The 15,997-nt window shown below is 38.3% G+C and overlaps 1 protein-coding gene across 8 annotated transcripts in view; it reads left to right on the top strand.

Moving 5' to 3' along the window:
• TAB3 (TGF-beta activated kinase 1 (MAP3K7) binding protein 3) overlaps positions 1 to 10,024 on the top strand; it is a 61,340-nt gene extending 51,316 nt beyond the window's left edge. For 2 of the 8 annotated variants that reach the window (XM_008970949.4, XM_003817704.4), the window contains 2 exons: positions 3,328 to 3,429; positions 5,892 to 10,024. In XM_008970949.4, coding sequence (XP_008969197.1) covers positions 3,328 to 3,429; positions 5,892 to 6,040 — 251 coding nt within the window. In that variant the 3' untranslated portion in view covers positions 6,041 to 10,024. The other 6 variants (XM_055106294.2, XM_055106293.2, XR_010111254.1 and 3 more) reach the window with 5 other exon arrangements.
• The last annotated feature ends 5,973 nt before the right edge of the window (positions 10,025 to 15,997 follow it).

Below are 15,997 nucleotides of genomic sequence, written 5' to 3'. Positions count from 1 at the left end.
ATATATGAAAGACCATGAAAAAAGAAATATCAAGAAATTTTCCTGGGGTAATGAGATGGATCTGCTGCCAGGATCCTGTATAGTCAGATTGTGGTTTTCTAGCAATGGTGATGTTCATGTTAATATGTCATTCTGAGGCCAGCCTTGTGGCTCATGCTTATAATCTCAGCACTTTGGGAGGCCTGGGAGGGAGGGAGGATCACTTGAGGTTGGAGTTTGAGACCAGCCTGTCCAACAGGGTGAAACTCCGTGTCTACTAAAGATACCAAAATTAGCTGGGCATGGTGGCGTGCACCTGTAATCCTAGCTACTTGGGAGGCTGCGGCAGAAGAATCACTTGAACCTGGGACGTGGAGGTTGCAGTGAGCCGAGATCACACCACTGCACTCCAACGTGGGTGACAGAGCAAGATGCTGTCTCCAAAAAAAAAAAAAAAAAAAGATGTCATTTTGCCTTCTGTCTTTGGGACCAACACCATGTATTCGAGGTGGGAGGTTCCTGTTTGGTATCCTCCTTGGCTGGGCATTGAATAAGGCTTGCATTAATATTCCATGATGTGGTCCCATTAATATCAAGCTTCATCTAGTGCTCTACAAGTACCTTTACACTAAAAAGACTTTGTTTGTTTGTTTTTGTTTTGAGACAGGGTCCCGCTCTGTCGCCCAGGCTGGAGTGCAGTGGCATGATCATAGCTCATTGCAGCCTCGACCTCCCAGGCTCAAGCCATCCTCCTGCCTCAGCCACCTGAGTAGCTGGGACTACAGACGCACACCACCACGCCCGGCTAATTTTTGTATTTTTTGTGGAGACAGGGTTTCGCCATGTTGCCCGGGCTGGTCTCAAACTCCTGGGCTGAAGCGATCCTGCTGCCTCAGCCTCCCAAAGTGCTGCGATTACAGGCATAAGTCACTGTTCCTGGTCTGAAAGACTCTTTTCTATGACTCATTTAACTCAAACACAATTTGCAAAAACTGATAGTCCCTTAGAGTTAGTTATAATGGGATTTCGGTTAAAATTTCTTAAATATGTATTGAATGCTCAATGCGTAGCTCAATTATGTAGATAGATGCTTGATGTTACACAGGGAAAACATGACTCCTACCCCAAGCAGTTTAATATTCTACATATGTACACTTCTAATAAAAAATAGACTAGGAAGCCATCTCAGTCATCTTCACTATAAATGAATTTCTATTTTAGAAATTTAGTAGTTGTAATTCTATAATAATATATATTATTGGTGAAAGTATAAATGGTTCTATTATATGCCAAATTGTCTTTAACCCGTTTTTTATCTTCTTCTGTTAAAACTTAGAAACAGTAGAACTTGATTAAATTCTATAATTTTTTGGTAAGCCTTTCATCACAAATTTATAAAAGCTATTCAGTTTTCTCCATAAAATCAAGTTTGTTTTCCATTAAGCACTTGCAGATTCTCATTTTGTATTTGAAACTAAATCGGCGTTTTCTAAAAGTACATATAGTTTAGCACAGATTGGCCTGCTATTGCAGGCCACTCAAATACAAAAAGAAAAAAGATAAACCAGTAAAACACAAATTACTGGTAGAATAGGTTTATTGGTTCGAATAAATAAATGTCTTGGAGTTATTACAGATATGTACCAGAAATCCAAGTGTAATTAATATAGTTTATCTGAATTGTAAGTGTGATAATTAAAGAATGTGAGGGAGACAGAAGGAAAGAGAGAGAAAGAGACAGAGAAACAAGCCTTTTTGGATTGGACTTTGTAGTTAAGCAATACAGTGTGTACGTGCTCTTCAGCGGGCTTAGAATGTCTCCCAACCCTTATTAGTAACTCATAACAGTGGTAGATTGGACTTTGTAGTTAAACAATACAGTGTGTATGTGTGCTCTTCAGTGGGCTTAGAAAGCTTCCCCAACCTTCATCAGTAAGCAAGCAAGCACACTGACCTTGGTGTCCCACGATCTGAGCACTGGTCCTGGTCATCTTGGCCACCTGACCTTGTTCAAACTCAATCTGAGCACCATAGAGGGACAATCCAGCCAAATACTCCAAAGGTTGTAAGAGTTAGTGAGATAAGGTATGTGACTCGATAGAAGTACTTTGCAAATCTAAGAAACAGAACTTTACCTTATTCTTTGGAGCCTTAAGGAGACATTCACTCTGCTTTTGTTTACTCAGACAATGGAGTATTTAAGTACCTGAGCACCATGCTTTGGATTCTGGAGCAGTGATTTCCAAAGATGAGTTGTACTGTGGGCTCAGAATTCATTAGAAAATGCAAGATCTTTCTTTGGTTCCTAAGGGCAAATAATATAAAGGCTGCCATTTTTCATTTTTAATCCAAAGGGTTGCTTACTAATAAACTATAAATTTATAGAAACAATTTTCTAGCAAGATATTAGGATGCCTACAGTTCTTGTCTTTGTTGCAAAGTGTCTGCTGGGCTTCTGCACACATAGGTAATTGGAATTCAGGAAATGATTTGGGAGCACGTGGTTGTCAGTATATACTATTATATCGAGTTGGTTCTGATTTTTCAAGTACTGCTATTTTTTAAAAATCCACCAGACACAGTGGCTCCTGCCTGTAATACCAACACTTTGGGAGGCTGAGGTGGGAGGATCACTTGAGGCCAGGAGTTTGAGACCAGCCTGGGCAACATAGCAAGAGACCCTGTCTCTACAAAAAATAAAATTTAAAAAATTAGCTGGGCGTGGTAGTGGCATGCACCTGTAGTCTTGGATACTTGGGAGGCTGAGGCAGGAGGATCACTTGAGCCCAGGAGATCAAGGCTGCAGTGAGCCATTATTGTGCCACTGTACTCCAGCCTGGACAGCAGAACAAGACCCTGTCTCAAAAAAACAAAAACAAAACAAAAAAAAATCCTGTCATTTTCATCACATTTCATCATTATAATAGCCTTACTGTATGGATAGTGCCCATAATTTTAAAATAATTTTTAAATAATTATTGCTTAATCAGATAATTGCTAAAGTAAAATATCCCAAATTTTGCTTTCACATTGACATTTATTTGCTATCACTGAGTTTGTACCCCTAATCCATTAAAAAGTAGAAAACAGTGAAATAGGGCATTTGTTCTAAGTAATGGGAGAAGATGTAACTGGAGAAGATGGAAAAAGTTGTAAGAACCACTGCTCTGTATAGGTTGTAAAAGCAGTATTAAATATGGTGCCTGCCCTTGCTAAAGGTAACATGAAGTAATAGGTAGGGTAAATGCACTCAGCTGTGTGGGTTGCTTGAAAGATCTTGTGAGCCTGTTCACTCTTGCAGTTGAAAGACTGGATCACTTCTTTCTGGCATTGTTTATTTTTATGCAGACTCCTCAGACCCCTGCACAATTGAGAGAAAAGCCCGAAGAATTAGCGTGACCTCCAAAGTACAGGCAGACATCCATGACACCCAGGCAGCAGCTGCAGATGGTTTGTACTTGTGTGTCCAGAGTTTGTGCAGAATGTCCAAAGACACGTTAATCCATGTAGAATTATAAGTAAAACCATACCTTTATTTTTTGCTTTAAAAACATTACCGAGTTTCTAAGGCTGTGCTGTCCAGTAGAAATATAATGCAAGCCACATATACAATTTAAAATTTTCTAGTATCAAAGATGAAATTAATTAATTTTTTTTTTTTTTTGAGACGGAGTCTTGCTCTTTAGGCCAGGCTGGAGTGCAGTGGTGCTATCCTGGCTTACTGCAAGCTCCACCTCCTGGGTTCACACCATTCTCCTGCCTCAGCCTCCCAAGTAGCTGGGACTACAGGTGCCTGCCACCACGCCCGGCTAATTTTTTGTGTTTTTAGGGGTTTCACCGTGTTAGCCAGGATGGTCTCGATCTCCTGACCTCGTGATCCACCCGCCTCGGCCTCCCAAAGTGCTGGGATTACAGGCGTGAGCCACCGTGCCTGGCCAAATTTTAATATATTTTTATATAATTCAGTATATACAAAATATTATTTCAATATGAAATCAATATAAAATTATCAGTGAGATGTTTTACATCCTTTTTATACTAAGTCTTTGAAATGTGATGTATATTTTACACTTACAGCAACATTAAGTTTTTAGAGCATGTCTATTAAAAACCAGCAACAGTAAGATACGAATTTTTTTTTAAGTGTTACGTTTTTGGGCATATTGTTCTTTTAAAAGGTAAAGACAAAAGAGGTCCTTTTCTGAAAATGGCATAGTAGGCCGGGCGCAGTGGCTCACACCTGTAATCCCAGCACTTTGGGAGGCCAAGGCAGGCGGATCACGAGGTCAGGAGATCGAACCATCCTGGCTAACACGGTGAAACCCTGTCTCTACTAAAAACACAAAAAATTAGCCGGGTGCGGTGGCGGGCACCTGTAGTCCCAGCTACACAGGAGGCTGAGGCAGGAGAATGGCGTGAACCCAGGAGGCGGAGCTTGCAGTGAGCCGAGATCACGCCACTGCACTCCAGCCTGGGCAACAGAGCAAGACTCCGTCTCAAAAAAAAAAAAAAAAGAAAGAAAGAAAATGGCATAGTAAACATTTTTCCTCCAACCGAAGGCTTTATTCCTCCATATGATACAAAAAAGAAAACTGTATTAAATCTACATGTTTTGGAGTCATGAGCCAAAAGACACAAGGTGGGTGATAATGGCAGTTAAAAAGCAATAGTTCAAGCAAGAGAAACAAACCCATCTCCTATTTATAGTCATAGGAAGCAGCTGAAGAACCCAGTAATTTTCTGTTATATCCTAAGGCTAAGATCACCTTCCTGTTTGAGGCTGAGCATTATCATACCTTGGGGTAAGGTTCAGGGTCTAAAATTCAGTTCTCCTTACCTCTTGGGGAATGTTATAACATTTGTCATATAAGGCAAATTGATAAACTAGAAGTCAGCTTGTTCATTTCCAGTGGAAGATATGCCTAGCCCAAAATAGTAACTGACAAAGCTTCCCTAGATCTGTTTCTTTTGTTACCTATTTAAAAAGGTGTTGCTTACCTCAGATCTTAATCTCATTTCCAGTTACCCCAGATTCCAGGGTGAATTCCATCTGGAGATCTTTAGTCTCCTGTTTATTGACCTCAGTCTCAATAGGGACCTAAAAGACAGAAATTACAGGTTAACTCTAGATGCAAAGAGCTTTTTTGAGCACAAAGCCAGAGGGAATGAGGACCTAAGAGGAATGTAAGTTTGGATATCTTTTTCAAATCCTGGGGACCAACATAAGGTTGCCAGGTATGGGCATTTTTAAAAACTGATATATGAAGGATTTTTAATGCCAAAAATGTAGGAAAGAATATGAGAATAAAAGTCTTTTATACTGAATGAATTTAGCTTTATGAAAAATGAACTGTAGAATCTTTCTCTTTTCACTATTCTGAGGAAAACTTTGGTATGAACTGCCACTGCTATTTATGAACCATTAATATAAAACATATGCATATTGTAGAGCTTAAGTTGTCATGGAAGAAGGCACACATTTAGTCAGATGTTTAATATAGTGTGGATAGTATTATACTATAGAGAGGAAAAGTCAAGGTGGGCTGAAGTCAGGGAAAACTTACAGAGGCGACAGAATTTAACATGCTATAAAACATTTCTCTTTTTTTTCATTTGGCTGGAATAAAGCATAACTCTCCGCTATTTACAGGTAATGACCTAGGAAGGCAATCTATTCTGGACATATATCCATCTTCTTATAGCAGAAAAAAAGTAATTAGAACAAAGTAAAAGATCAACTTTCTGTTCAACTATGCATTTCCAGTAGATATATTTACTAATTGGCTTACATATTAAAGTAGGCAATTACCTCCCTTGATTTTTGTGGTATTTTTCTTTTCAGTTTGGATTATACTTGGAAAAAGGTTAATCTATTTACCTTCCCCCTCCCCCTTAATCCTAACCTCCCTCAGAGCATCGAACTGGCTCCACACAAAGTCCTCGGACACAACCTCGAGATGAAGACTACGAAGGGGCTCCATGGAATTGTGATAGCTGCACCTTTCTTAACCACCCAGCACTAAATCGCTGTGAGCAGTGCGAGATGCCACGGTACACCTGAATTCAGAAAAGTCTGCGCCAGGTTGAAAGTGAAACTTTGAGCACTACCAGAAGAAAAGGAAACCTCGGGACTCTATTCATCCACCCAGCCTTTTCATTTTCGATTGCACAGCGGGGAGGAGGAATGGCTTTGTGGTCGTCGTTGTGCTCACGAAAGGAAAAATGGGGAGGTCTTTTTTTCTCCTTTCTTAACTCACTACAGAGTGAGAGATAGAAAGGGATACTTGAAACTGGGAAAGGATTCACTCTGTGAAAGAATGTACACACAGAAGTCAAGAGCTCTTCTGTGGTGGAATCCCAATTGTTAAAGTTACTGCTGAGTGGCCCTTATTTTTTAAAGTAGTACTTTGAATCATAGTATGAAATGTTACAGTTTATGCAAACTGTGAATTCCCAGAGCAGACTTACCTGGTCACCGCTCTCTGGAAAACCAAGGCTCCCCGTGCTTCTTCCCGTTGCTTCCTACTAAAGAGGACAACAGGAAAAAGCACCTAGAATATTTGGGGGGGGGGGCAAATTAATTAAGGGTATTTGTAATTGCTGCTTTTTTCAGGGGTAATTTCCAACACACATACATGCACACAAACAAAATGTTTTAAAATGTGATTTGTAGCAGTCAGGAACTAGGCATATCATGCCTTTGTTTAAAAGTACAATCAGAGGTGGTAAGATGCCTTTGGCTTGTACAGTGTGATTCATCGAGCTCTATCAACACTGGTAACTAAGACCTACTTATGCCACATAAGAGATGCATTTTTTAAGTTACTGCATGTTTTTATTAAGGCCATTGGTTTTCAAAATAACAAGTCCTTACAAAGTATGATTTTATAAATGATATTCTCGTAAAACTGCGCTTTGCCAGTAGCACAGTGAATGTATGCCAAATGCAAGTCCATTCCAAAATCCATTTGGAAATCTTGAGCTCAGCTGTGGTTCTTAAACTTTTGCAGTCCATAGGGCCTTTTTTTTTTTCCTTCCAATTTTGTGATAAATTCATGATGTTTACAGCACAGATAAAACTTTGTGCCATAATCCTAATTTAGCTGAAATCAATATTAACTGTTCAATAAAAACTTACTTGCATATGTTAATAAACCAGTGTGAGGGGAATTACAGTTGGCCAACGACAAAGTTGCACACTGCATTATTTAGGAAAGGAGGGATTGTCAAAAATTATTAAGAGAAAGGTGAATATAGAGGACTTTGAAACAACTTTTAAAATTTAACATAACTGTATCTAGAGGTCAATTGAGTTTCTACAGGCAGTTCAGGTCATTTTAAAGCACTCCTTATTTATGAAATAGAACTTCAGGGTGCGGATAAGAGATATAAAGTCATGTGACTCACTAGGGTGCATCGCTGGAAACTTAATAGCACATTTCATTAAGGTCTCTGCCATTGTTGGAGTTCCTTCTTAGCTCAGAATTGGAGTTTTGGAATCTTCCCCTCATTTTGGTGAGTATAAACAGCAATAAAGTTAGTTAGTAGGTTCTCCCATCCTAAAGGATTTTACCTGAGGATATCGTCTTAGGAATATCCATAGACGCTCCCATCAGGTTTCTCCCCCAACCCCCCCTACACCCCCCCCCCACTTCTAATTTAGCAGTAATCTCTGGCAGACCTGGAAAAACAAGCTGCTCTTAATAGCATAATGAAACCAAAGGCGTAATAACTCATCATAGTTTTCCATCAGAATCATTTCACACTCTGCCTACAGCTTTGAAAACTTTTTTTCATATGTGAAAAATTCCCCAAAATATATCCACTAGTCTCCCAAAGGAAGCATGGTAATTAACACTGATAAAAACATCTCTCACACAACAACTGTGGCAAAACTGTGAAAATAACGGTGAGCAAGCAGATGGGCTTAAAAGCATGGTCCCCAAAACAACGTTCTTCAAAGGTTTTTGTAACACTGGTCTCTGTCTCCAATAACAGTCTAGCCGTCCTACTGTTCTGTAATATGCCTTTGCCTTTGTATGGTTTCATATCTCTTTAGTGATGGTCAACCCCACTTGGTTTTAAGTTACAATTTAGGGGAAAATATATATATATACTGCTTGGTGTCCTAGCTAAAAGGTTTACCAGTATTCATAGTGATATGCTGAAGTGGAGGCAATTAACTTGGCAGTTGTCAGTTGAGAATGAAAGTAGCATGTCTGAAAACAGTCTGATGCTTTATAAAACCATGTAGATGACTTTAAAACTATTGCATGAAAATACATCAAGGTTAATAAGCTGTTATACAGTAGATGCATGGTTTCAATCCTTTGGTGATATATCTAGTCAATCATTGTTTTCACCTGCCAGGAAAAGAGAGAAAACAGTCTATTGGATAGGTGTAAAGGGTGGGGTATGCGGTATCAGATTGATTTTAAGGAAGTTTTGTACATGTTAATTTTTAATTGTGCACAAGTTTCATATGCCAACATAGGCTGTATTCAGTTTTAAAATAGGCAAAATGACTTGACACTGATAAATCTGGTATGTTTAACTGTGTCCCATATGTAGACTGCTTTTTGCCTATGACCAGTTTGAACAAGAATTCACCCAACTTTCAAGATGCCTTTTCAAAAGGATCTTGTAGTCAGTTGGTATGTACAGACAATTGGCATGGAAGTGGTAGGATATAAATCGGATGATGCCTGGCTGCTGAGGTGCCAGCTGGATCAGCTGGTGCACTTCTTGTTTCTTGTAAGAGGTTTCTTTAAAATGACTAGTTTGATGTATCTGGTAACATATAGGCCTGACTATACATTTTACATTATTTCGCTATTTTGTAAACTGGGATTTTAGAAAGCACGTTTGCCATTTTGTTAAAGTACATTGCCCCTTAAATTTTGGAGTAGTTTTTAAAAGTTTAAAATGGTAATAGAGGAGCCAGAAACTTTTTAAGCATTGTAAAATGTTTTGAATTGATATTGACTTTGTTTGGAAGAGAGTAGAGGCAGGGGGCTTTAAAGAAACAAAGAAATGCATTGTAAAAATGTAGTTTTAGAGCAAATTAATAATGATGGTGGGGAAAGTGTTGCTAATTTGTTTATTTCCCTGGAAGAAATGGGAAGTGTGATAAGCAGTTTAATTTTTAAGGAGCTGGTCTCAATTTTAGTACTTTTTAATTATGCAAATAAATCAATGTTTCCTTAAATTTTGTCATTGCTTTGTCACAGTTGTCTAGGGTTCATATCCAACCTTCTGTGGCAATTCAATTTTATATAGTCTTTTAAGAGGTAATTGTAATGTATTTCTGACAGTATAAACAAAAAGAATATAAGGCATAGAAGAATTGTCCTCTAAAAATATCAATGATGTATCCTGGAATGTGAAGATGTCCCTTTATAGTTAAAAATTGAATTATTTTAATATTGTACCATTGTTAGACCTTGAATGAGTCCATGTTACCGTGTGTGTCTGTATATCTATCTGTAGAGAAAGAAAAATGACAACTGAAATGTTACTTTTAAAAATCAGAATAAATCGGGCACTGTCTGTGTTGCACCACTACTGTATCTTTTCGAAAGAATTAACAGTATTTGCCTATTGTAAAAGTTAATTCTGATGACGTTTTCACATTCACCAGACTTTTTTTCCTGTATTATTTGCATCCCCAAATATTTAATACAAGTAGATTCTGCATGGCTTGGGCATTCAGAGATTAATAGAATGATGACTCAATTTTAATTCTAAAGCCATGAAAAGTTACTTTGAGACTGAACAATTCTGAATTATTTATGATACCCAATGTCCATGTTTCTTTCCCTACTGTAAAAGAATTGATCAGTTTCTTCATTAAAGCAGCAAAAACTTATTAAATCTTGTAAATACCATGTCTCTTTTAGATTTCTGTGTATGCTGTGAATGAAATCATTTTGAGATGAAATTGTACAAAGGCATTTTAAAAGGCTCTGCATGTATCGTACCTCCAAACAGTACATATTCGGAAAGTCAAAGATTCCTGCAAAATAAATAAACTAAAAGCAAACACTACATTCTGCATCTTTTCTGCGTAGAAATTTACAATATCAAATTAGTTCTAGTGTCAGCACTCATATTTCTGGACTGAAATATGCTGTCTCAAACGTAATCATCACATTTGTCTTCCTTTATTAGAACACGTAATGTTAGATTTGGGGTATTAAGTGCACATTACTCCAATTGGAAAATTTAGTAAAATTATACATAAGCAGGTTTTACATAAAAGTTGTTGGAATATGTTAGGAACTTCTTTTCATCCCACTTTAGAATGTTATTTACAAAAGAATACATAGTTTTCTTTTTTAAAAAATCTTTGTCATTTCAGAGGCAAATAATGTTCTGATACTTTGTTAGGGTCTGTAGTAAACCTTTACAGCTTTTACACAGAAATTACCACAAATGAATTATAGTAGGTAACATTTTCAGTGATTAAGCACATTTAAATTCAAAATCATTTCCAGGCTGGGCACGGTGGCTTATGCTTGTAATCCCAACACTTTGGGAGGTCGAGGTGGGAGGAAGGCTTAAGCCCAGAGTTCAAGACCAGTCTGGGCAACATAGTGAGACTCTCGTCTGTTCAAAAATACACAAATTAGCTGGTCATGGTGGCGTAGGCCTGTAGTCCCAGCTACTCGGAAGGCTGAGGTGGGAGGATTCCTTGAGCCCAGGAGGTCAAGGTCACAGTAAGCCATGGTTGTGCCACTGCACTTCAGCCTGAGCAACAGAGCGAAACTGTCTCAAAAAAAAAAAAAAAAGTCGTTTCCACTACATTGTTTTAATACATGAAAAATTGCAAGCATATGCAAGTAGAGATATAATGATCCCCCATTTATTACCCAGCTTCCAAAATTATCTATGTATAAGCATTCTTATTTCATCTGTATTTTCATCCGTATTTTCATCCCACCTCCCCCTAGATTATGTGGAAACAAATCCCAGACATATCAATTCACTGGTAAATAAACTTTCAACATAAGCAAAGTACACTTATCAAAATCAATAATTTAAACATTGAATATCCAGTGGCAAGTTTCTCTAATAGTTTCATGGATTTTTTAACAAGCTTATCCAAATTAGGGTCTAAATAGAGTACATGAAATTGATTATGTCTCTTAAGTCTTTATATGCATTCTCATAGTCTCTATCAGAAACCCAGTCATGTATTAACTGATTTTTTGAGACAAGATCTCACTGTGTCACCCAGGCTGGAGTGCAGTGGCATGATCACAGCTCACTGCAGCCTCCAACTCCTGGGCTCAAGTGATCCTCCTGCCTCAGCCTCCTCAGTAGCTGGGACCACAGGCACACACCACCATGCCCAGCTTATTTTTTTTGTAGAGATGGGGCCTTGCTATGTTGCCCAGTCTTGGAATATTTTTATAGGGGAATTCCCTCATCTACTATTGAGTTATCCTCCACCATATCTTATAGTTCAATTATGCATAGAATGTCAAAGATAATTTTTAAGACAACTTTTTAAATAGTATGTGCAGTATTTTTTTCCCTTCCCCTTGTTTCCCACATCCTGGGTTGTCCCTTTTAAAATCTGTTTGGTTACCACAACAATGGTTCACTGTGGTGCTCATTTTCAGAGACATACCTGAAATTTTTTTTTTTTTTTTTTGAGACAGGGTTTTACTCTGTCACCTAGGCTAGAGTGCAGTGAGTGGCACGATCTTGGCTCACTGCAGCCTCAAACTCCAAAGCTCAAATGATCCTCCCACCTCAGCCTCCCAAGTAGCTGGGATTACACACGTGCGGCACCATGCCCGGTTAACTTTTGTATTTTTAGTAGACAGAGGGGTTTGCCATATTGCCCAGGCTGGTCTCGAACTCATGAGCTCAAGCCATCTGCTCACCTCAGCCTCCCAAAGTGCTGGGATTATAAGTCACCGCACCTGGCCCATAATTAGTCTTTAATCCCACTATCAGTATAATGATTTCAGGTATTACCCAGCTCAGTTTTCCACACAGAAGACTGGAGGACTGTTGTGTAGGAGATGCACAGTGTGTCTCCCACCTGCATTCCTCCAAAGACTTCCTGACTTGACTTTGTCCTCTTGACCTTTTTTCTAGAATGTTCACCAGGTAATGTTTTATGATGGAGATTTCAAAGATATTAATAGAATATGTGAGTGAGATTTTGTTTTGCAAGTTCCTTATTCTTAGAGCAGTCAAACCATCTCACTTGTCCTGCCTCTTGAACATTGGCGGGTGTGCTTTTGACCACCCTTTCATGACATCACAGTGATAATATATCGTGCAAGAAAAGTGGTGCCGCCTAGCTTTCTAGAGTTTTGCACTGTGGTGGGAACAAAATGCCAGTTACTACATTCTATATTAATTTGTTTTCTTTTGACTTATTTGTGCATTTATTCCTGGGGACTGAGGTAGTTTTCAGGTAATTCCATTCCCTTGATCAAGAACTGCTAACATTTACAGCGATTTCTAAATGCTATCCCCCAATTCTGTTTTCTTTCAAATCATTTGGTCTGATTTGGGTGTGCAAGATTCAAAAAAAAGATTTATGGAAGGTATTTGGGGTTGGGGGAGGAGAAAATTGGGTTAGCATATGGAAATAGCTTGCATTCTCTATACACTTTGACAGTGAATCAAATGGTCACATGTGGCAGGAAGACTCTGATTTTAAGATTACGATTTGAGTTTCTCTTCCCAAATTCCACTGGTGTAACTAACAAAAACATTTTTAAGGACTGGAGAATAGGCTCTCAGGGTCAGAAATTACAGGAAGCAGATGGGGATGTATGGAGGGCAGTAGCAACCAGTGTCAGCCAGCACACAATTCCAGCCATCAGTGAAAGTCAACCTGCAAACGAAGTCTATGGGACTCCTCAAAAGAACCCATGAAGACCCCCAAACTCTGAGCCGTGGGCAAATGGGAAGGGATATATGTGCTGGACAGGAAGCATGTAGATGACAGCACTTGCCTTCTGGCTCACTTGGCACCACAGTTCACTACAGAAAGCATTTAATGGGAGTGGTTTGGCCACCTAGTTAAGCGGCATAAGGCACCAAGTAACTTCAAGCTGCCACAATGAACACAGAGGAAAAGCTTGCTTGGCCCAGCTGAGAATTCCAGGGAGCAGTTTTCAACCCCACAATAAATATTTAAAACAGCACCCATTGATGCCTGTTACTGACTGGCTGAAAAGAAATGCTTAGCAAAGCACTGAACTTCCCGATCTTTCTAATATTTTTAGTAATTTCCAACCAAGAAAAATAAGACTACAGAAGTAGAACAATTTTTGCTTAAGATATTAAAAGATTTAAACAATGTGACCCACATGGTATTTAAAATTGTTTAAAAATCAAATGTACATGAAGATGTAGCATTCTGAAAAAAGAATCTCATTCTACAGAAGGGAAAGAGAAAACCTTAATTTCTAAATTGAATTCCAAACAAAATTTATAACAATGTTGTATCTCTCAAAAAGGAACAATCAGATCAAAAAAGGTTTCCTTCAAAGGAAAACTAATTTTTACTAAAACTCTAAAATACAAATACAGGTAGTGAAGTTCAGAGAACTGAGTCAACAGAGATTGTAGAATTCAGAGGAAAGGGATATTGAGATGAAGAGCTGACATATAGAAGAAATAAATGTGAATCTAGACTCAGGAGATGCAATAAGGAATACCAGAAAAAACAAACACAGCAGATAGGAGAGAAGCAACGAAGATATAAGAAACACGGGACAGGACGACTGAAAAAATCTTACCTATGAAGGTCAAATAAAGGAACACAACTGTCTGATTTTCACATGCAAAATAGACAAATAGTGAATATTATCAGTTTGGTTAAATCTACTATAATAAAACTTTATACCTCCCAATAACCAACTGTTCTTTCAAATGTCCAAACATTTACCCCCCAAAAAATCGAGAAAACCTCAATTTCTAAAACAGAATTAAACAGGCCACACTTTTCTGACGGTAAGGCATCAAATCTAAAAATAACTAAAATCAAGCCACCTGAAAATTAAAAGAAAAAGCTCTTGTAAATAATTAAAAAATGGAATAAAAAACAATGTCAGATTTAGTTCAGGTGACTCCTCAACAAGAGCCTGTGGCAAAGACATTATCTCAAACTAAAAAGATTTTCAGCTCCCAAAGAACAGGAGAAAATAGTGCCATATCCCAGTAATGTTTTATACTGTGCAAATGTTGAATTATTTCTAGATGTAAATGAATTGTCCACACTCATAATAGAAGATGTTGCACAAAGAAATAATTCAGAACTGTAGTCGACGTCACTTGTGGGAAATAACGTTTCCAACACAAGATGTCTCTATGCAAACTCTAACAGTGAAATGGAAATGTCAAAATTTGTAGCCCAGCTATAGTCTGAGAGAATACTCTGTCTAATATGGCCAGTGTCAAGAATCCTTATGAGCCGGAGAGCTCTGGGGAAAGAGTTGGATCAGAAGTATTCCAAGGCGAAGCTGATGTGTAACATGTGTGAGAAAGTGTTCTTAGAAGCCAGCAGCTTAAAAATGCATGTGAGTATACATACAGGAGTCAAACTCTGTATCGGCCACGTCTGTGGAAAAGTATGTACCCATTGTAACCAGCTGAAAACTCATGTAAGAACTCATATGGGTGAGGAGCCTTACAAATGTGAATTATGTGATAAAGGCTTAGCTCAAACATGCCGGGTAATCACCCATAGTCACATGTATCACGGTAAGGGAAAAAAACCTGTAAATGTGATATATGTGATTTACAATTTGCAACTTCTAGCAGTCTCAATACTCACGCGAGCACACTGATGTGGTTTGGCTCTATATCCCCATCCAAATCTCATGTCAAACTGTAATCCCCATGTGTTGAAGGAGGGGCCTGGTGGGAGGTGATTAGATCATGAGGGCAGATTTCCCCCTTGCTGTTCTCATGATAGTGAGTTCTTAGAGATCTGATGTGAGTTTCAAAAGTGTGTAGCACTTCCCCATTTACTCTCTTCTCTCTCCTGCCACCAAGAAGGTGCTTGCTTTCCCTTTGCCTTCCTCCATGATTGTAAGTTTCCTGAGGCCTCCCAGCCATGCTTCCTGTTAAGCCTGTGGAACTGTGAGTCAATTAAACCCCTTTCCTTCATAAATTACCCAGTCTGAGGTAGTTCTTCATAGCAGTGTGAAAACAGACTAATACAGACACCTAGTGGAGAGAAGCCATATGTCTAAGAAAGAGGAGTGGACAGAGATTTGCCTAATCCAGCAGCAAACTGACCTGTCAGATTTGCATGCATATTAAAGGAAGCCTTACGTGTGTCACACCCAGAAGATGGTATTTACTGCCCCTAATCCTCTTTTCAAGCATACTTGAAACAAACAGGTGAAAAACTATACAAAGCATTTGTGGGAAAACTTCTATTTCTTCAGAAGTCAAACACTTTGAATCCCATCAATAAGACAGACCATTGATGATGCAAAAATTCTTACAAAGATATTAAAAAATGTAAAAAACAAAACAAAAGTTCATTCTGGAACAGACAAAACTCTAGACTTCAGTACAGAGGATCATATCATGCTTGGAGTGAATGAGATTCCATACAGAAAAGTCCTGATCAGAAACTATGGATTTGAAAGTTTCTGAAATGGCTTTAACACTGACTCTCCCTCTTGGGACTAAGGACCTGTTATCAATAATCAGGCTTTTACAACAGATCCTTCTTGTGACTAGCTGGGAACTAGAGATGATTTTTTTTTTTTACAACAACTTATACTGACTTTATGAGGAGTATGAAATGACTAAAATATCTGTTAGTAGACATAAATATCTCTTGTAAAAATTTCATTCACTGAAGTAAAAGCACCTCATACCACATCCTATTTCCCTTAGTTTATTATTAAATTGATAAAAATTGTCTTATGTACATGATGCCTGGAAATATGTATACATTGTGGAATGGCTAAATTGAGCTAATTAACATATGCATTACCTCATATAGTTACCATTTTTATGGTGAGAA

Source organism: Pan paniscus, chromosome X (assembly GCF_029289425.2).
Source record: "Pan paniscus chromosome X, NHGRI_mPanPan1-v2.0_pri, whole genome shotgun sequence".
Taxonomy (NCBI): domain Eukaryota; kingdom Metazoa; phylum Chordata; class Mammalia; order Primates; family Hominidae; genus Pan; species Pan paniscus.
The sequence above is the reverse complement of the archived record's forward strand: the minus strand, read 5'-3'. Positions and strand labels throughout refer to the sequence as shown.